Below are 21384 nucleotides of genomic sequence, written 5' to 3' on the forward strand. Positions count from 1 at the left end.
CTATCAAACACGCTCACACATGCCTGCTGGAAGTCCAAGCCCCTCGCACACTAAACCTCCTTTACCCCCTCCCTCCAACCTTTCCTAGGCCGACCCCTACCCCGCCTTCCTTCCACTACAGACTGATACACTCTTGAAGTCATTCTGTTTCTCATGTATTTAAGTGTACCGCTGTCTGGTGTTGGAACACTGGGATCACCTCAGCATGGGTGATAGATCACTTTAGCATGGGCTAATAGATCACCTAGGCATGGGCTAATAGATCACCTTAACATGGGCTAATAGATCACCTTAGCATGGGCTAATAGATCACCTTAGCATGGGCTAATAGATCACCTTAGCATGGGCTAATAGATCACCTTAGCATGGGCTAATAGATCACCTTAGCATGGGCTAATAGATCACCTTAGCATGGGCTAATAGATCACCTTAGCATGGGCAAATAGATCACCTTAGCATGGGCTAATAGATCACCTTTGCATGGGCTAATAGATCACTTTAGCATGGGCTAATAAATCAACTTAGCATGGGCTAATAGATCACCTTAGCATGGGCTAATAGATCACCTTAGCATGGGCTAATAGATCACCTTAGTATGGGCTAATAGATCACCTTTGCATGGGCTAATAGATCACTTTAGCATGGGCTAATAGATCAACTTAGCATGGGCTAATAGATCACCTTAGCATGGGTGATAGATCACCTTAGCATGGGCTAATAAGTCACCTTAGCAAGGGCTAATAGATCACCTTAGCATGGGTGATAGGTCACCTTAGCATGGGCTAATAGATCACCTTAGCATGGGCTAATAGATCATCTTAGCATGGGCTAATAGGTCACCTTAGCATGGGCTAATAGATCACCTTAGCATGGGCTAATAGATCACCTTAGCATGGGTGATAGATCACCTTAGCATGAGCTAATAGGTCAACTTAATGGGGGTAATAGATCAACTTAGCATGGGGGTAATAGACCAACTTAACATGGACTATTAGATTAACTTAGCGTGGGTTAATAGATCTACACTAGTCCTTCACTGTTCTTAGTTTGTCTTTAATAGCTGCATCTAGATTCAAACATTACCACTTCTATTTTCGAAAATAATGGCTCATTAGTATTGGTAGTCTGGCGTCTGAATGAAAACATATAGCAGGACACACTTATCTCAGGACAACGTTTCGCTCTAAAGGTAGGGAAATGGTCCTCAGTAAAAGCTTGTACTGATGTTTGTGTCTCGGTTTTCATGCCTGTTAGCCAGCAGTGTAATCTTCGACTCTGTCTCTCTCTCTCTCTCTCTCTCTCTCTCGCCTGATCTTTTATAGTTCCACACTCGACGTGGATATCCGGGTCTTAGCCTGTTCCTTCTATGTAGCATCCCAATCGACATATGTTTACGATTCTCATTCATTTCCTCCATTACTCGGGGGTTCTTAACAAACGAGTAACGGAGTGTGTTCTCATCCACCTCGCACACCTCTAACCTTTGACACATTCTTACCCTCAACATCCCTAGCCACAGAAATGGGACACAGGAAGAAGGGAACACAACTGGAAGTTTAAAATTTAGATGTGTCATGGTGATGTTAGAAAGTGTTTCTTTAACGTTGGAGTTGTCAGGAAGTGGAACAATCTGGAGAGTGAAGTATTAGAGGCAGGATCCATACATAGCTTTAAGAAGAGGTATGATAAGGCTCTTGGAGCGGGGAGAGAGTGACCTAGTAGCGACTAGCGAAGAGGCGGGGCCAGGAGCTGTGAGTCGACCCTTGTAACCACATGTAGGTGAGTACATATAGGTAAGTATATATAGGTGAGTACAGTGCTGTGTGACCCATACGGGTTTAACTGTTAAAATTATTATATTAAATTATGAAATCCTCTAATGGGCTTAGGGATGGATTTCACTATTACTGGGGTGTCCGCAGAGAAGCTTGCAGTGTGGTTGACCATACGGTATTTTAAAAAGGATTATGATATTTTAAAATGTTATGTATTAGTTTTTCTTAGGAATGATAATGTAATTTTACTGACTGTGAGGTTTCAGTGCATTTGTATGTTCTGTGCGATATTTAATCGCGTAGACTTATGAATAACCTTTCGAACCCAGCGCTCTGTAATTTTTCACAAATCTTTGCTTAGGTAGCACCATCTTTCTGCAGCATCGTCTTTCTGCATCATCATCTTTCTACAGTACCGTGTTTCTGGATCATCATCTTTCTGCAGCATCATTTTCCTACAGCGCCGTCTTTCAGATCTCCTTCACTGCCCTGACGGGGTCGCTACCAAGTCCTTCCATAGTCAAGAGTACTGTCATACTGTCCCGAGGCGACCAGAGGCTTGATCTCTTTGTAAGCTACACAAGGCATATAATCTTCCGAGAACTCTCCCCCAGTCAATAATTTTAAGCTTTGAGCGTTAACCTGGGAGTGGAAGGTAGGTGGTAGAGGCGTCGGGTACTAACAAGATTAATTCGACTTTGTCTCATGGTGAAGACTAGGCTCGCGTTCCACAGACTAAGCTTTACATAGGACGTGGTTTTACTCCCTATGGAGGTAAAGCTGATAAATGAGACACTTGTTGGTTTTCTAAGTATCTACACAGACCGAAATGGTGGTTCCAGTAAGAGTTTGCTCGGCAAAGCGCCTGCCATTTCCTCACTCACCTCAGCAGTACGCCATGTTGATCTCGTGTCTGCTGGTGGAATATCTGCCGTGCAGCAGAATGTTTAGTTGATTAATTGGGACGACAGGAAAATGTGATGGGTAGGGAAAGGGATAAGTGGAAAGAAGAGAATAAGATAAAATTTAGAATATTCGTAGCAAAGGACTTATTCTTCTTATTCTTTTCATTAACAGTAAACGTTAATAATGTTAATATCACTAAAAATATACAATATTTGTTAACTTTTGTCATTATAATGATTATTATTATTATTATAAGTAATAGTAGTAGTACCAGTAGTAGTCGTGGTAGTAGTAATGGTGCTATTATTATTATTAATATTATTATTATTATTATTATTATTATTATTATTATTATTATTATTATTATTTTTATTATTATTATTATTATTATTATTATTATTATTATTATTATCATTATTATTATTATTATTATTATTATTATTATTATTATTATTATTATTATTATTATTAGTACATTCTGGGAGATGAGAAATTAATAATTTTATAAAATTAAATATATAATTCATAAAGAGAGTTTTTGTTTTAATTAAGAAAATCATTTTTTTCCGAAAGCTTCTCTCACTATTGTTAATTGAAATCCATCGTATTGTTAGATCATCCTGGGGCTCCTATTGGCTGCAGAAGTTCATAAAAAATGCACGTGCTTTTCCAAACTTAACAAAATGTCTTTCAAAATTTTATATTGTGTAATATAACCTTTTGACAATAAAATGAATGCTATTTTCTGGGCTTGTTGACATTACTGGCTTAAAGCGATTCCCCAAAAAATTTTAAGTAATACGTGTATGTAACATGAGGGACAGTGATAGGTTTTAATGATTGCCAGACAATTTAAGGGGTATTGTTCCAGCTTCAGTGAAAGTCCTATTGTTCCCCACTTAGTTCAGTTATTTGTGCAGGTAACAGCGTCAGTGTGTTTCATCTTGATATTCAAAGTTTGGAGTGGTCAACAGAAGGGAGAAATGTGATCATCCGTTAACTCTGTTGGTATCGCTTTAGTGTTAACCACCAGACCAGAGGAGTGTTGCATGCAGCTCTGTGAAATCTGTATAACCTGTCTGTGCAAAGGGAAATGTTTGAAAGATTGCACCTACAGTGAGTGTAGTAACGAGAGGAGCTCTCTCTCTCTCTCTCTCTCTCTCTCTCTCTCTCTCTCTCTCTCTCTCTCTCTCTCTCTCTCTCTCTCTCTCTCTCTCTCTCTCTCTCTCTCTCTCTCGGTCTCCCTCTGTCGTTCGATCACCAACTTCTTGACTGGTCAAAAACCATTCATCGATTAGTGAACGGAGGATCAAGCCACCAAAACCACGTCGCTCAGCTTAATGACTTACACGGGTTTAGCGCTTTATGAAATACAATAATATATGAATGTATGTAATTTTTGTATGTACACACACACACACACACACACACACACACACACACCAGGAGCTCGGACTCGACCCCCGCAACCTCAACTAGGTGAGTACACACACACAAACACACTCACTCACTCACAGGAGAAAAGTGGAGGAGCACCTAGAAAGGAATGAGTTTATAAACGATAACCAGCACGGTTTCAGGGAAGGGAAATCCTGTGTCACAAACCTACTGAAGTTTTACGACAAGGTGACAGAAGTAAGACATGAGAATGGGGTGGGCAGACTTCATTTTCTTGGACTGTAAGAAGACCTTCGACACAGTTCCACACTAGAGATTTGTGCGAAAGCTAGAAGATCAGGCAAGAATAACAGGAAAGGCACTGCAATGGATCAGAGAATGCCTGACAGGAAGTAAACAGCGAATCATGGTACGTGATGAGGTATCAGAATGGGCACCTGAGACGAGAGGGGTTCCATAAGGGTCAGTCCTAAGGCCGGTACTATTTCTGGTATGTGTGAATGACATGACGGATGTGATGGATTCAGAGGTGTCCCTGTTTGTAGACGATGTAAGTTAATGCGAAAACTTAAATCGGATGTGGATCAGGTAGGACTACAAAGGGATCTGGACAGATTGCAAGCCTGGTCTAGCAACTGGCTCCTGGAGTTTAATCCCACCAAGTGCAAAGTCATGAAGATTGGGGAAGGTCAAAGAAGACCGCAGACGGAGTACACGCTAGTTGGCAAAAGACTGCAAACCTCACTCAAGGAAAAGGATCTTGGGATGCGTATAATACCGAGCACATCTCCAGGGGCGCAGATCAACCAAATAACTGCTGTAGCATATGGACGCCTGACAAACCTGAGAATAACGTTTCGTCACATAAGTAAGGAATCGTACAAAACTCTGTACACTGTGTATGTCGGCCCCATATTGGAGTATGCAGCACCAGTATGAAACCCCCACCTGGTCAAGCATGTCAATAAATCAGGGAAAGGTTAGAAAGTATTTCTTCAGTCATAGAGTTGTCAGGAAGCGCAACAATCTGGAGAGTCATGTAGTGGAGGCAGGATCCATATATAGCTTTAAGAAGACATACGATAAAGCTCATGGAGCAGGGAGAGAGTGGACCTAGTAGCGACCGGCGAAGAGGCTGGGCCAGGAGCTGTAAATCGACCCCTGAAACCATAATTAGGTGAGTGCATACACACACACACACACACACACACACACACACACACACACACACATATAGCCAGGAGATGTGACTCGACCCCTGCAACCACAAATAGGTGAGTACAAATAGGTGAGTACATATATATATATATATATATATATATATATATATATATATATATATATATATATATATATATATATATATATATATATATATATATATATATATATTCATGCTTCAGCTTCAGATCCACCCCTTCCTCCACTTTTACTCTCACAGTATCATTATCTGCCTCTTTCCCCTCACCAATATTCTCTCGTTTCTTCCCAGCAGAGGGACGGCGACTCAAGGTGCAGCTCCTACTACAAGTCGCAGGAAACTGGAAGTGTTGTCGGGTCGAGGCGACCAGTGCAGTCTGGTGAGGGCGGTGAGGGCGAACGGGACCACCACAAGGGAGAACTCCTTCTCACTCCACGACAAGTCTGTCTTCGAAGACACTGATAATCAGGTAGTTTAACGTTGTAGTTATTGAGGGACGAGGAAGTCATGCTGGCCTTAGAAAGTGAGAGGCAGTCAGATGTGATTGGAGATACGGAAGGGTAGTTTGAAAGATCTTTTGATCTACAGCCCTTCGCCTGCATAAAGGGAAGGGTAACCTAGCTCTTGCTAGTTAATTTCATTTAACCCCTTCTCTTTTCCACCTCTCCTTCCTTTCCTCCTTCCCTCTCTTCTTCCCTATGTCCCTCCCTCCCTCCCTCCCTTCCACCTTCCCTCCTAATATGTTATTCCCTGCCACGTCCCGACAATCTCCAGCAAACTACACATCCGCCTCACCGGAGCTTCTGATCTAAGACATTGATTGAATGTGCCTGCCTGGCTGTCTTCCTGCCTGGCTACCTTCCTGCTTCCCTGCCTTAGTAGTGGGTGAGCAGGTGGCAGTAGTAGTAGCAGTAGTTGTAACCTCGGTGCACGGTCATTTCAAGTGATGGTGAAGCTGGGGAAATGTGTCTAATGATCACCCTTTCTGCTAAGCGGTACATGTGAAGGACGTTAGCACACGTTGCTTGCACGCCATCCTCCGTTCTGACAGCCTACCTAATAGACAGACTCGTACGAGAATGCAGGTTATTACAACTACCTGCTCACCCATTACTGCTACTACTGTACCACAACGACTACTACTGGTATTACTGTTACCACTATTGTTATCACTACCACAACCAGTACTACCATTATTACTATTAATACTAATACTACTTCTACTTTCAAGAATGCCCCGTCTTCTAACCTCCCTTTATATACCAAAAATCCATGCATTGCATGCATCTGCATAGTGCAGTAAACAGAAGCCACTTGAACTTAAGAAGACACATCTGGTCCTCGCCGTAAGACTGTCAAAGGTAACTCTTGTAGAACTAGTGACGCTTCTGCTGGAGTCAATGACGAGACACCACCTACAAAAGTCCCTTGTTACGACAATATTTCTGACGAATACACTAACAACAACAACTACACTGTATTGTTTGTATTGGATAAATGAAGCTGCTAGTGAGCGAAACGTAATTTTGCTCGTCTTTCCATTTTCTTAATATTTTGTTTATAGTCTTACTAATCTATCTACTTGTGAACGAACAGAACTGCTATAATATTTCAAAATCTGTTTACCTGTATTCCTCTATAATTATCGTCTTTGCTCAGTAAATTATAAATAAACACCATCCTTGTACAAACACAGTCATAAAGCAATTATAATTATCAATAAGTTGTTCAGTGTTAATTTAAATGGTCTTCTCTTCTCCCAGTTGTTTTACGTCTTGTAGATTTATGTTAAAAATTCCTAGTTTAGTTTTGAATTTCTTGTGCCTTTTCTTATCCTTACGTTTTTACCTTTGTTGATATGTACATAAGGGTGATGTGAGTGTGAGTGTGTGTGTGTGTGTGTGTGTGTGTGTGTGTGTGTGTGTGTGTGTACTCATTTGCGATTGCAAGGGTCGAGTCATAGCTCCTGACCCCGCCTCTTCACTGGTCGCTACTAGGTCCTCTCTCTCTCTGCTCCATGAGCTTTATCTAACCTCGTCTTAAAACTATGTATGGCTCCTGCCTCCACTACGTCACTAGCCAGGCTATTCCACTTCCTGACAACTCTATGACTGAAGAAATACTTCCTAGCATCCTTTTGACTTATCTGAGTCTTCAACTTCGAATTGTGACCTCTTGTTTCCGTGTGTGTGTGGGGAGGGTGTATGTGTATGTGTGTGTAAATATCTCTCTGCATATCCAAAAGATGATCCAGTGTCCTCGTTTAACCGAGTACGGTAATTTTATCATGGCACTCCCCTACATGAGTCTGTCATGATAATCCTTAATCTCGTTAGTCTAGTTAATCTTTATTAAGTGCTTCCTTAATCCAATGCAGCTGTGTGACCGAAAATCCAGAGCATTATTCTCGTTATTGCTATTATAACCAGTTTTAATTCACTATTATTCCTCTCTCTCTCTCTCTCTCTCTCTCTCTCTCTCTCTCTCTCTCTCTCTCTCTCTCTCTCTCTCTCTCTCTCTCTCTCTCTCTCTCTCTCTCTAAGCGCTTGTTTATGAATATAAGAAAATTAATCAGTAGCGTGGATTAAAAATGTAATCCGCATCTCGCTCGACCCAGATGTTGTTCATTGAAGCCATTATGTTCAAAATTAAAACTTACGACCCAGGGAAGAATTTTTAAGTGGGTCTCCTGTAGGTGCTGACGGGGCGCTGGGACTTTCCTGTCTCCTCCTGAACCCTGACTCAGCCTCTCTGACGATGCATTAATGGTCGTTCGTGAAATCGTAAATAACTGTCTGTTGTGTACAACTGACGACTATAAAATACTGACGGTTGTACACAACTGACGGTTGTAAACAACTGAAGGTTGTAAACTGACGGCTGTAAACAACTGAAGGCTGTAAACAACTGAGGGCTGTAAACAACTGAAGGCTGTAAACAACTGATGGTTGTAAACAACTGGAAGCTGTAAACAACTGGAGGCTGTAAACAACTGATGGTTGTAAACAACTGGAAGCTGTAAACAACTGAAGGCTGTAAACAACTGATGGTTGTAAACAACTGGAAGCTGTAAACAACTGGAGGCTGTAAACAACTGATGGTTGTAAACAACTGGAGGCTGTAAACAACTGGAGACTGTAAACAACTGAAGGTTGTAAACAACTGGAGGCTGTAAACAACTGGAGGCTGTAAACAACTGAAGGTCGTAAACAACTGAATGTTGTAAACAACTGAAGGTTGTAAACAACTGAAGGTTGTAAACAACTGACAATTGTAAACAACTTGCAGGATTCGAAATGCTGTCCGTTCCGTGAGTTGTTAAAGATGCATGGTAATAGGACCCTATTTGCAGACGAAACCTTCATTTTCAAGGCAACATTTCGCCCACACAGGGACTTTATCAAGTCCACACACGACACATGGGACATGATAATGTGCACAAAAAATTAAGTGAGGTGAAGTAAGGCATAGTCACGCAAAGGATGACGGAATGGTGACGTTGTCAGGTTACTGGACCACCTGCGTACACTGTTTTGAAGATTTTTTAAGTATATACAAATAACTTGTACATAGGAAAGAGGAACTTACAACGACGTTTGGGTCCGACTTGGACTATTTACAAAGTCACAATAACATAAAAGAGAGAGGGAGCCAGTATATATATATACATATATATATATATATATATATATATATATATATATATATATATATATATATATATATATATATATATATATATATATATATATATATGTATATGTATATCGTGCCGAATATGTAAAACTGGTCAATTAGCAAGAACTCATTTAAAATTAAGTCCTTTCTAAAATTTACTCTTATACATTTAAAGATATATTTTTTTCACTAATGCTGATGTAAAAATTTTTAATTTTGCACCAAAAGGAACTTAGAAAACTTACCTAACCTTATTATAACAAGCGCAATTTATTTTAGCCTAACCCAACTAAATATATTTTAGATTTGTTTACAATAATTTAATACTAAACAAACACAGTGAAATATATTTTTTTTCGTTAGGTTCAGAATGGTTTTGGCGAAATTATTGCATACACAAATTTTCACTTGTCCTATATGGCAAGATGAGCGTTGCTATTTAAGCCAAGATCGCAAGTTCTGCCTATTCGGCACGACATATATATATATATATATATATATATATATATATATATATATATATATATATATATATATATATATATATATATATATATATATATATATTGATTTTAGAAATGCCTTTAATATGGCCGTTCGGGATCGGTTTCCCAGCCTTTGTCCCTTCATTTCAGCCGGCTACAGCAAACCCTCAATTCTTTTGTTTGGAGAACATGAAATTCTCTCATCAGAGGGTGTTCAGCAGGGTGACCCACTCGCTCCACTTTTCTTCTGTTTGGCAGTAAGAAAACTAACTTCCGGCGAGCTCAACATCTGGTACCTGGATGATGGCACTCTGGCAGGTACTGAAGAGTTCCTGTTAGAGGACCTACAACTGGTGAAAATACAGGGAGAAGACTTGGGACTCATCCTCAATCCCTCCAAGTGTGAAATCACAGCGAACCAGGAAATAATCAATGCCGTGCGAAGAATCCTCCCGGAAGTCTCTACTACCACTCCGTCCAACAGTAGCCTGTTGGAAGCACCGCTGGATCACCAGGCCATCGACACTGTCCACAAGGAAAAATTGAATGACCTAATGAGAATGGAGGAGAGAATAAGCGATCTTGATGCCCATGATGCTCTGTATCTCCTCACAAGGTGTCTTACTATACCAAGACTCACTCCCTGAGGTATGCACCCTCTTTTGACAACCCAACACTCGACGAATATGACACACACCTGAGATCAACCTTTAAGAAGGCCCTGAACCTGTCACTAGAGGATCAGCAATGGGATCAGGCAACCCTCCCAGTGCGACTGGGAGGTATAGGGGTGCGCAAAGCTACGCATGTAACTTTTCCTGCTTTTCTGTCTTCATGTTTGGCTTCCAGTGCACTAGTCAAGAAGATTGTCCCCGAACGCCTGAGAGACGTAGTAGGAGCTCAAGACCTCAGGTTCACTGAAGCAGCGATGCGGTGGGACACCCTCGCAGACTCCTCCAGTAGACCAGCTCCTCTCAAAGAGCACAAACAGTCCCACTGGGACAAACCGATCATGGACAAAATCGCCAACACAGTGCTCAACAACGCTTCAGGAAAGGACAAAGCTCGTCTTCTGGCGGTGAAGGCACCACACTAAGGAGATTTCCTTCTAGCTGTTCCCAATTCCTCCCTGGGCACTCAACTTGACCCACAGGCCATTCGGATTGGTGTTGCTCTTCGCCTAGCCGCCCCCATCCTCACCGAACATGGGTGTATTTGCGGCAGGGCAACAACTGATCAATTCGGACTTCATGGTCTCGTGTGTCACACAACAGAAAGAAGTATGCCAGACATGAGGAGGTCAATGACATTATAAAGAGAAGCCTCGCCACAGCCCGTTGCCCATCTCAACGGGAACCCCAAGTGCAGGGGTCTGACGGAAGTCAAAAGCGTCCTGATGAAGCCACTATGCTACCCTGGAAGGATGGAAAACTGCCTGGGACTACACCTGTGCCGCCACATTGGCAGACACCTACTTGCCATACTCCATAGCTGAATGCGGTGGAGCTGCCAGCCACAGGGAGACCCAGAAGATCCGCAAATATGAAGACCTTTTCCCTTGCTATAACTTCATCCCAATAGGGTCGGAGACCCTTGGAGCATGGGCAAGTGTGCTCTAAAGTTCCTCAAAGAGCTGGGTGAAAAGCTCATCATAGAAACCAAGAACCACAGGCCAACCAGCTTCCCCTTTCAGAGACTCAGTGTCGCGATCTAGAGAGGAAATGCCTGCAGCATTCTGGGCACGCGGCCCACTGCCGGGGAGCTGGACGAAGTATTCGAGATGTAGCTCCGAGTTGTTATCTACGTTGTTTTACTTTCTATAGTATTTTTGTGAATGTTTTGTCAATGTATCTCGTCTTTAAATAAAATATATATTAAATATAGGGGGTGGTAAGAGAAAAATCTCAAACAGCTACAGGGAGAACCTTGAGTTTTCCCTGAAGCAAGTTTATTCTTTTCTCTGAGGATGAGAGTCCCCAGGACAGTTCTAGAGGTGGTACCTCCCTATATATATATATATATATATATATAGGCTAGCTGGACAGGGACGGGACCAAGAGAAGAAGGAAAAGAAGTAGTGGTAGTGGAAAGCTCAGAAGTTGAAGTTTTGGTAGAAGTAGTAGTGGTAGTAGAAAGTAAGGAGAGTAGTTTTAGTGGGACAAGAGATAGAAAGATAAGTGAAGGGAGAAGGGAGGCAAAAGTATGAGTTAAGCTAGAGGTTTTGTGATGTTATGTACGCTTTGGTTCAATTCCACTGTATTGGAAATAGATTGTGTGCGGCTTCTAACCATAGGTTTCTTGTCTTGTTTTCCTCTTCGATAATTTCGGCCTTTGTCCGGTTAATCAGATGTACCTGTTTTGACCTTTGCATCACTTGTGTGATGCAAAGGTCAAAACAGGCGTGTTTATGCTCAAGGACACTCATGTGAAAGCTCAGTGCAGCCTTGCCAATATATAATTTATCACACCCAAAACGAGGGATTCTGTCGCTGCTTGCTGCAGCACTGGTATGACTGTGGGTCTTTAAAAGAAGGTCTTGTCCGACTCTAGTGTTCTATTACCACATTTGTGGGTAATCCTTCCATTCCATAACATCAAAGATGTGTACATGAGGTCAGGTGTTATACTGAGTCGCGCTTGGTACAAATGGGTTTTCTTGTGACCCAGCTTATGTCTGTCTTGTCTGTCTTTGTCTTCTAATTCAGACAACAAAGCAGTTTCAGGCGTCTTTTGTGTACTAATAACGAGAAGAGTTTGCATGATGATAACCACCGTTTGTTTCTCATGCATGTTGCAAGATATGATCGAAGTGTTCACGTAGATGAAAGGCGTAAACATAAGGGATATAAATACGTAGCAGAAAATACCAAACAAAGATGGATCTCGCAACAATGGATTCGTGCTAAAAAATATACATATTTTTATTGCAGAGTATTGGTTTTATAGTTTATTTGCAGATGACTGGAATAAATTGAAAAGCAGATTTAATGGCGTAGATACTCTGGTGAGATTTAATGGAAAACGGTTTGGTGTAGGTAGGCAGTGCCAGCTGTGAATAGTTTATATTGCAGGCAGTATTTTACCTGTTCTTACTTATTGTGATGGAGGACGAGGAGTTACACGCTGGTGCTTAACAAAAAATCTTTTGAGTCGGATTTTCGATAAGCTGATTTTCATTGTCAAATAGTCATGACCGGAATATTATAGATAAACCTGACACACACACACACACACACACGCACACACACACACACACACACACACACACACACACACACACACACACACACACACACACACACACACACACACACACACACACACACACACACCTAGTGGCGACTAGTGAAAAGGAGGAGACAGGAGCTATGGATCGACCCCTACAACCTCAAATAGGAAAATACACACTGCAATGATAAGTCCTTGTTTTCCCCTCATTTTAATTATATTTCTTCTTTATGAACCTACAGAAGAGTAAATCTGAGAACGTGAGAGATTGTCAAATATTTTTTGTGCTGTGTACCGGCAGTTAGTGACGGTGAACCTGGCAGTGGTGGAGCTGCAGCAGAACTGGGACGCCCACGCCACGAACGCCCACACCACGCCCACCTCCCCCTGGTATGAAACCCATCTTGGCACCACCACCAGCTTGGACTCTACCTTCGTTCTCCAGCCCATGGCCCACACCACTCAGAAAGCCACAATATGCGTCGAGGATAGCACTAAGCCCTCGGCCACATCAAGCCAAGGGATTCACGAGAACCCAGGCTCAGACTCCGGACTAGAGCTGCCTCCTCCTCCTCCTTCAGGTATCCTCTACGACATGGCTGACTCCTGCGAGGGGTCCCCGCTGCTAGTCAACACTTCCCACATTGCTGAGAGCACCTTCTGAAATCGCAAATTTTTACCTTTTTAAGCAAACCAACTTACATCAGAAATGTTATGCTCGACCGGTAGACTATGTTGGTGATGGTTCTTCATGACCATCATAGTCTGGTGGTCCAGCCATTACATTACAAACTTGTACTACGGTACTCTGTATGATAGTTACATAATGGGGACATGAGCTATGAGCCTATCATATTCCACCACACAGGATGCGTTTCATACATCGGAGAACCCGGTTCATACAAAGAGAAGCTGTCTGATGTAGAGAGACTTCTCTTCCTTGCATACCATACAAACTATCATCAATCAATATACCTAATTCGGAGATGAATAAATTTTCGCTAATTTTTTTTTCAAACGGAAGGGTCGAGGTAACTGTGCAAATTAACATTTCATACAATACTAGAACCTCGTCTCGGGTGGGGTGAGGGGGTGATATTTTTATATGTATTTTGTGAGTCGGATGAGTATGAGTGTTTTGCTTTCCATGAATAAGACATATGTGCAACACCTGGGTTGTAACCCAGGCGTTGTACATGTGTCTTATTCGTCAACCTGATGGAAGTTTTTCTAGTAGCGTACTTGAAAATCCACGTAGATCAAAATTAGGAAGCCTTGTTAAAGGTAATGTTGCACATACTCAACAGGTATTTTGAAGTCAAGTCTGTAAACAAGACACAATTGCAGCTCTAAGACATTTATTATTGAAGTGTTTCGCTCACTCTGATTTTTGTCAATCAATTGGACTCACAAATCTCCAAGTGAGGGGAAACGTTTTCCTAATAAATTTCCAAGTACTGTACTTGTCCTGTTTACTTATCAATTCATATTTAATGCCACCTCTGACCAAGTCAGGTCTCTGGCACAGGAAAAACTTTGCTTTAAATAACGTTTCCTAAAATTACTCTCTGTGTCTTTATATAAACAATCTGTGGGTATTTGTAAACCATTTATTGTCATATTTCCTGATGGTGCTTGAAAGTGTTTGCGCCATGAAGAGCTTTGTGAGTAGCAGCACAGGTTAGTGTGTGAGAGAGAGAGAGAGACAGACAGACAAGCTAACAGAGGCAGAGAGAGAGTTTGAAGTTGTTTACACGTGTGTGAGGAGAGTGGAGGTGGCCCTGATGCACGGACGAGCTTGATATTGACACCTTCCTTGATCTTGCTGCCTCCAGCAACTTTACCACTACCACCACCACAATCCTCACCACCCCCACCACCACCATCATCCCTACTACTCTTACCACCACTTTCCTCATCACCACCACCACGACACAACCGCTATCACCACACATCTCCACTAACCCAACCCCACCAAACACATTAATAATCTTACCTTTCATTTCCATTACCACCACATGCGTCACAACCACCGTCACCACGACAGCCTCCGCCTCCATCACAACCAGCACCGCCAATACAACTACATCTCACCATCACAATCACCATCGCTTCAGGTGTGTTTAAGTTTTAAGCTTTGTAACATAAGAGAGGAGCAATACAGTAGGTCCTCTTCTCTGGAAAAGCGACATATGAGTTATTAGGACGTTTACGGAGGAGACGTCTCGACCACCAGGGGGCTTTATCATTCAGATACAGAAAACAGGAAACACAGAGTAAATCAGATGCTGTACTGACTTTGGCCTAGTGGCTTACGCACTGGCCTGGAGTTTTACGACTCACTTGCCACGGGTTCAAACTCCACCCGTTTCGTGGGTTGTTTGAAATCGCGTTATTACGATTTTGTGAATCATGAGTAGTCTGCTTAGGTAGAATAAATTTAACCAGTATTTTCCTAGATTATGATACTGCCGGTGTTTTGAGTGAGGGTGGTGTGGTAGAGACGAGAGCAGATTCTAGTCATTATCTGATATTTAGACTCGGACTCCTTAATGTCAAGTTTGGCCTCTTGGACGATCGTGAGAGGTATGCGGGTGTTGCAGAGTATGATGCAGGCAAAGGATCATAATAACCCTTAATTTTTAAGGGATGGAGGGGTAAGCCAGCGGAAGGCCTCGGTCAGATGACCAAAAGCTCCAGTGGCGGGTCATCATATGACCAAGACCAGCGTCAGGGAACACTTATCCTGTTTCCTGACAAACCTTTACTTTAACCTGGATCATTCGTCCCATTTGGAATGCACATTTATGCACAACTATGCGTTGCTTTTCCTTCTCTTAGATGTTGCTCCCATGTATAGTTTACTACATCCCCCACATGGAATAGTGTAAATACCAGCGTTGGGGTCACTGTGTTCCTCTGTGTTATTACGTACTGTATGGTGTTGGAAGCAGTGCTTTTACCTGTTAGTTTGTGGATATTCTCTGCCCTCCTGGGAGAACCATGTATCGTTTTACGTCTTTGTGTTTAATATTGGAATATGTGTCGTGCGTATAACTTCATCCTTCTTGGAGGAAGCAGGACTCATGGTTCTATAAACTCGTCAATAAAACTCCTTGAAGACTCTTAGTACTTGTGCTGTGGTGTATGGACTATGGATTGAATAACCCACACTCGTTTAGCGCTCCATATTAAAATAAATAGAAAAATATAATAATAATAATAATAATAATAATAATAATAATAATAATAATAATAATAATAATAATAATAATAATAATAATTGAAAAAATAAACATTATTTTACCATTATTTATTTCAATAAGACGTAATTTATCTTCCTTTCAAGGTTCTCATGGTGGAGCACTAAGAGACCTCATATCATAATGAAGCAAGATATGAGATCTGCATTAGAGCAAGACCTTGAGGTAAAAATAAATAAATCTTCCATCAAATCGAAGTATTCAAAAACGACTTCCCCCCAAAAATCGTATCCCGAAGTTTTCTGGAAAATTCAATTTGAGGCAGATGGAATTCTGCGTCATTGCCTCCACTGAATACGGAATTTAAAAAAAAAATTAATAATGGCCACGTATTTACGTTCATGTGAAATGTACAAAGATCAAGAAAATCTGTGAGGGGAATCAAGGAGGAGGCGAGAGTGTGTCTCGCTCAGCAACTTTTAGTCGACGAATCTGGATACAGAAGAAATTGATGGCCAACGCTATTGTAAGTCGACACGCTGGCTAATTTGTAAGTCGACACGCTGGCTAATTTGTAAGTCGACACGCTGGCTAATTTGTAAGTCGACACGCTGGCTAATTTGTAAGTCAACGCGCTAGTTAATTTACAAATCAACACACTGGCTAGTTTGCAAGTCGAGACGCTAGCAATTTCTGAGTCGACACACTAGCTAATTTCCAAGTCGACACACTGGCTAATTTGTAAATCGAGACACTAGCAAATTATTAACGAGATTCACTCCAAAATCGACGCACTTGTATATCTACCCACTTCTAAATTCAGCCCGACTACAACGGGAGACTTTCCCACTCAGATTACAAACTTTTTTCCAGTTCTCTCTTAATGACGCTGTTTTATTCAACTGAATCCTTCTCTAATGTAAAAAAAAAAACTGGGGGAACTAAGCTAGTTCAGACTACATTGGACGATATATAGGATTGTGTAGGATGATGTTTAAGACAGAGTGATGGTGTGTACGGCTGTGGTACAGAAGTTGGTAGGATGCAGAAATGGGGAATATAAAGCGGAAATAAATAAAAAAAAAATACTGTGTAAGGGAAATGTAATTTTGCGAAGCCGACAAATTGAGAATTGAAACAGGATGACATTTTGATGGATCAGGGGACGGTTTGGCCCACGACTGGTCGAAACGTCCGTCGTTCACTTTGCATTTCAGAGCTGACGTTCGTCCTTCAACAAATACTTTTCGAAATACGTTTCGCTCTACGAGCCTCTCATTTCTCTTATTCTCCAAGAAGATGTACCTTCATATAAAGACTTGGAGCTATCCTCCCATTCCTTGTATCAAACCTGACTGTATTTCATTTCCCAAGCGCGGTATGGGCCTCTTAAAAAATGAATCGCTAAATTATTATTGGAATAAAATCATAATCAACCAAGATGTTTTTAAGCTTATGGAGATTTCAAGGAGAGAAAATCCTGGTTGTTATTTTGAGTGTGCTTGACGGGAAATTAATTTCGAATTACACACACTGTTAACTATAGTGTTGGCGCGCCTCTGGCAAGACAGTGATGAAGGGAGTGATGATGAAAGTGTTTCTTCTGTTATAGGTCATCCAAATACCCATGGATGTCAACGTATACCTTCACGTTCACATTGGCTTATACTCCATCAGGATAATATTCGCCCGTACGTTCGTAGGCGCACACACACGTCTCCCGTTCGTATGTGCCCGTAAATTTTCACGTTCACGTACGTCATTACACATACGCTCATCGCGGAGATCTGCTTGGGAGACAGACCTCTGCATCTTACTTCCTACTATCATCCATAACTTAACTTTCTAAATATGTAATTATGATTATACTCAGAATGATAATTATGATTATCTTTACCACTGTCGAACTAAATTCATGCACTGAATATATATATATATATATATATATATATATATATATATATATATATATATATATATATATATATATATATATATATATATATATATATATATATATATAATATGTGTGTGTTTGTGTGTAGTCTTTTTAAGTTAAAATTTTATGCATATAACCAAAACATTTATTGTTTGGTACATTCATAGGTACGACGTACAAAATCTTAAATTATTTTAAAGAATCAGTTTGAGAGATATACAAAACAAGAATATGTATATATGTACGTATGTATCATATGTATGAGTAAGACACATACATGTGTAACACCAGAGCCTCTCCACTGGTGCTCAGGTATTGCACATGTATCTTGTTTATCAACGTGTGGATATCCAATACAGTTAATGTAACAAGTCAGAACACGTATTTCGAAATTATGTGGGTTTTTTTTCACTTTGCAAATGCTCTCTGTTATTAATTCTCCACAATATATTCAGCCTTCAGGTCAATAACTGCTGCCTATTATATGTATATCAGGTTCCCTCTTCTTTAAAATTTCACCACATACATTAAAAAATAAAATTCTCTCACCCCCTACGTGGTAAAAAAAAGGAGTGGAAGAATTTGTTATATTTTCATCCTAAATGTAACTCACTTCTGGAGGAATGAATGTAACTTTTAAGGTAATTTAAGGTGATTTATCTTCTGAAGATGTTTGCAGTCCAAGTTATTTAAGTAAATTAAATGGCAAATGGTGACATGAATTGTATTAAATTCAAGACAGTGTACATTTATATGGTGCTTCTCTACATACTGTGTTCCCACTGCCTGTGCTCTCCCCACTACCTGTCTTCCCACTGTCTGTGCTCTCCCCACTACCTGTCTTTCTACTGCCTGTACTCTCCCCACTACCTGTCTTTCTACTGCCTATACTCTCCCCACTACCTGTCTTTCTACTGCCTATACTCTCCCCACTACCTGTCTTTCTACTGCCTATACTCTCCCCACTACCTGTCTTTCTACTGCCTATACTCTCCCCACTACCTGTCTTTCTACTGCCTATACTCTCCCCACTACCTGTCTTTCTACTGCCTATACACTCCCCACTACCTGTCTTCCCACTGCCTGTGCTCTCCCCACTAACTGTCTTCCCACTGCCTGTGTTCTACCCACTACCTGTCTTCCCACTGCCTGTGCTCTCCCAAATACCTGTCTTCCCACTGCCTGTACTCTCCCCACTGCCTATATACTCCTTACTACCTATCTTTCCACTGCCTGTGCTCTCCCCACTACTTGTCTTTCTACTGCTTATACTCTACCCACTACCTGTCTTTCTACTGCCTATACTCTCCCCCACTACCTGTCTTTCCACTGCCTATGCTCTCCCCACTACCTGTCTTTCTACTGCCTATACTCTCCCCACTACCTGTCTTTTCACTGCCTGTGCTCTCCCAACTACCTATATTCTTCATCGATGCATGTGTACTCCACTATCTGTGTCACCCTATCACCTATGTCACGTCATCCCATCACCTGTACGTCATCCCATCACCTGTGTCACCCCATCACCTGTGTCACCCCATCACTTGTGTCACCCCATCATATGTGTCACCCCATCACATGTGTCACCCCATCACTTGTCACCCCGTCACCTGTGTCACCCCATCAGCTGTGTCACCCCATCAATTGTGTCACCCCATTACTTGTGTCACTCCATCACCTGTATCATGCCATCACCTGTGTTACCCAATCACCTGTGTCACCCCATCATCTGTGTCACCCCATCATCTGTGTCACCCAATTACCTGTATCACCCCATCATTTGTGTCACCCCATGACCTGTGTCTCCCATCACTTGTGTCACCCCATCACCTGCGCCACCCCATCACCTGTGTCACCCCATCATCTGTATCACCCCATCACTTGTGTCACCCCATCATCTGTGTCACCCCATCACTTGTGTCACCCCATCACTTGTGTCACCCCATCATCTGTGTCACCCCATCACTTGTGTCACCCCATCATCTGTGTCACCCCATCACTTGTGTCACCCCATCATCTGTGTCACCCCATCACTTGTGTCACCCCATCATCTGTGTCACCCCATCACTTATGTCACCCCATCATCTGTGTCACCCCATCACTTGTGTCACTCCATCACTTGTGTCACCCCATCACTTGTGTCACCCCATCACTTGTGTCACCCCATCACCTGTGCCACCCCATCACCTGTGTCACCCCATCACTTGTGTCACCCATCATCTGTGTCACCCCATCACCTGTATCACCCCATCACTTGTCACCCCATCACTTGTGTCACCCCATCACCTGTGTCACCCCATCACCTGTGTCACCCAATCACCTGTGTCACCCCATCATCTGCGTCACCCCATCATTTCTGTCACCCAATCACCTTTATCACCCCATCACTTGTGTCACCCCATCACTTGTGTCACCGCATCACTGTGTCACTCACCCCCCCCCCCCACACATACCCAGTGTCCTTCCTGTCACTATAAAAACACACCAAAAACTACATTTGCGTCATTTCGTCATTTGAAAATAATATCTGTATTTTTATCAGTTATCTGTATATTTTTTGTCCCATGAAGATGGTATAATTTATCAATAAAAAATATATGGAAAATACATGTGTATTAACCACCATGTACATTTATATTCATGTCGTATATGATGAAGTTGTAACAAAGGTTAAAGTTTATATATATATATATATATATATATATATATATATATATATATATATATATATATATATATATATATATATATATATATATATATATATATACATATGTATATATATATATATACATATGTATATATATATATATATATATATATATATATATATATATATATATATATATATATATATATATATATATATATATATATATATATGAAGGTACCACCTCTAGAACTTTCCTGGGGACCCTCATCCTCAGAGAAGACAATAAACGTACCTCAGGGAAAAGTCAAGGTTCTCCCTGGAGCTGTCTGAATATTTTCTTCTCCTACCACCGCCCATATTTTTACTCTACATGCTAACTTTGTTAATAGACATAACACATTGATAAAAAACGCAAACATGAATATATCGGTACAATATATCAAAGCTTATTGAATCTCCTCCAGCTCTTCCGAAGCCGGACGTGAGCCCAGTATGCAGCATGCATTTTCCCTCTGGATGGCCACGCTGAGGCTCTGGAACATGAAAGTGGCTGCTCTTGGGTCCCTGGTGGTGTCAATGAGTCTGGAACCCAGTTTTTTAAGGAAACATGTGGCATTTTTCCCCCATGATCCCAAGGTCTCTGATCCCACTAGGACAAACTGATACTGTTGGCTTATGCCCCTGTACTTGCTGATCTTGTACTCTTCCCTGTGGTCAGCAGTTCCTCCCTGTCGCCCAACACAATGCTGGATATAGGTGTCAGCCAGTCTGAACAGACAGGTATAGTCCCATGCTAAGAGCTTGCCATTCTTCCATGGGTAGATGGTGATCCCATCGGGGTGGTTTGCTGGGTTGTGGGTATTGTTGGGCGGGGCTCTATCTTGTATGCCAGCCCTTGGTTTTGGAACAGTCAAGACC

At 41.5% G+C, this 21384-nt stretch overlaps 1 protein-coding gene across 1 annotated transcript in view; it reads left to right on the top strand.

Annotated features, from left to right (window-relative positions):
* The window catches only part of LOC128689847 (vasoactive intestinal polypeptide receptor 1-like), a 205688-nt gene extending 187913 nt beyond the window's left edge, over window positions 1-17775 (top strand). Inside the window, exons 13-14 of the mRNA XM_070087499.1 lie at window positions 5572-5749; window positions 12973-17775. Coding sequence (XP_069943600.1) covers window positions 5572-5749; window positions 12973-13335 — 541 coding nt within the window. The 3' untranslated portion in view covers window positions 13336-17775. The remainder of the gene's footprint in view (window positions 1-5571; window positions 5750-12972) is intronic.
* Window positions 17776-21384: the final 3609 nt, after the last annotated feature.

This window comes from Cherax quadricarinatus, chromosome 22 (genome assembly GCF_038502225.1).
Source record: "Cherax quadricarinatus isolate ZL_2023a chromosome 22, ASM3850222v1, whole genome shotgun sequence".
Classification (NCBI taxonomy): Eukaryota; Metazoa; Arthropoda; class Malacostraca; order Decapoda; family Parastacidae; genus Cherax; species Cherax quadricarinatus.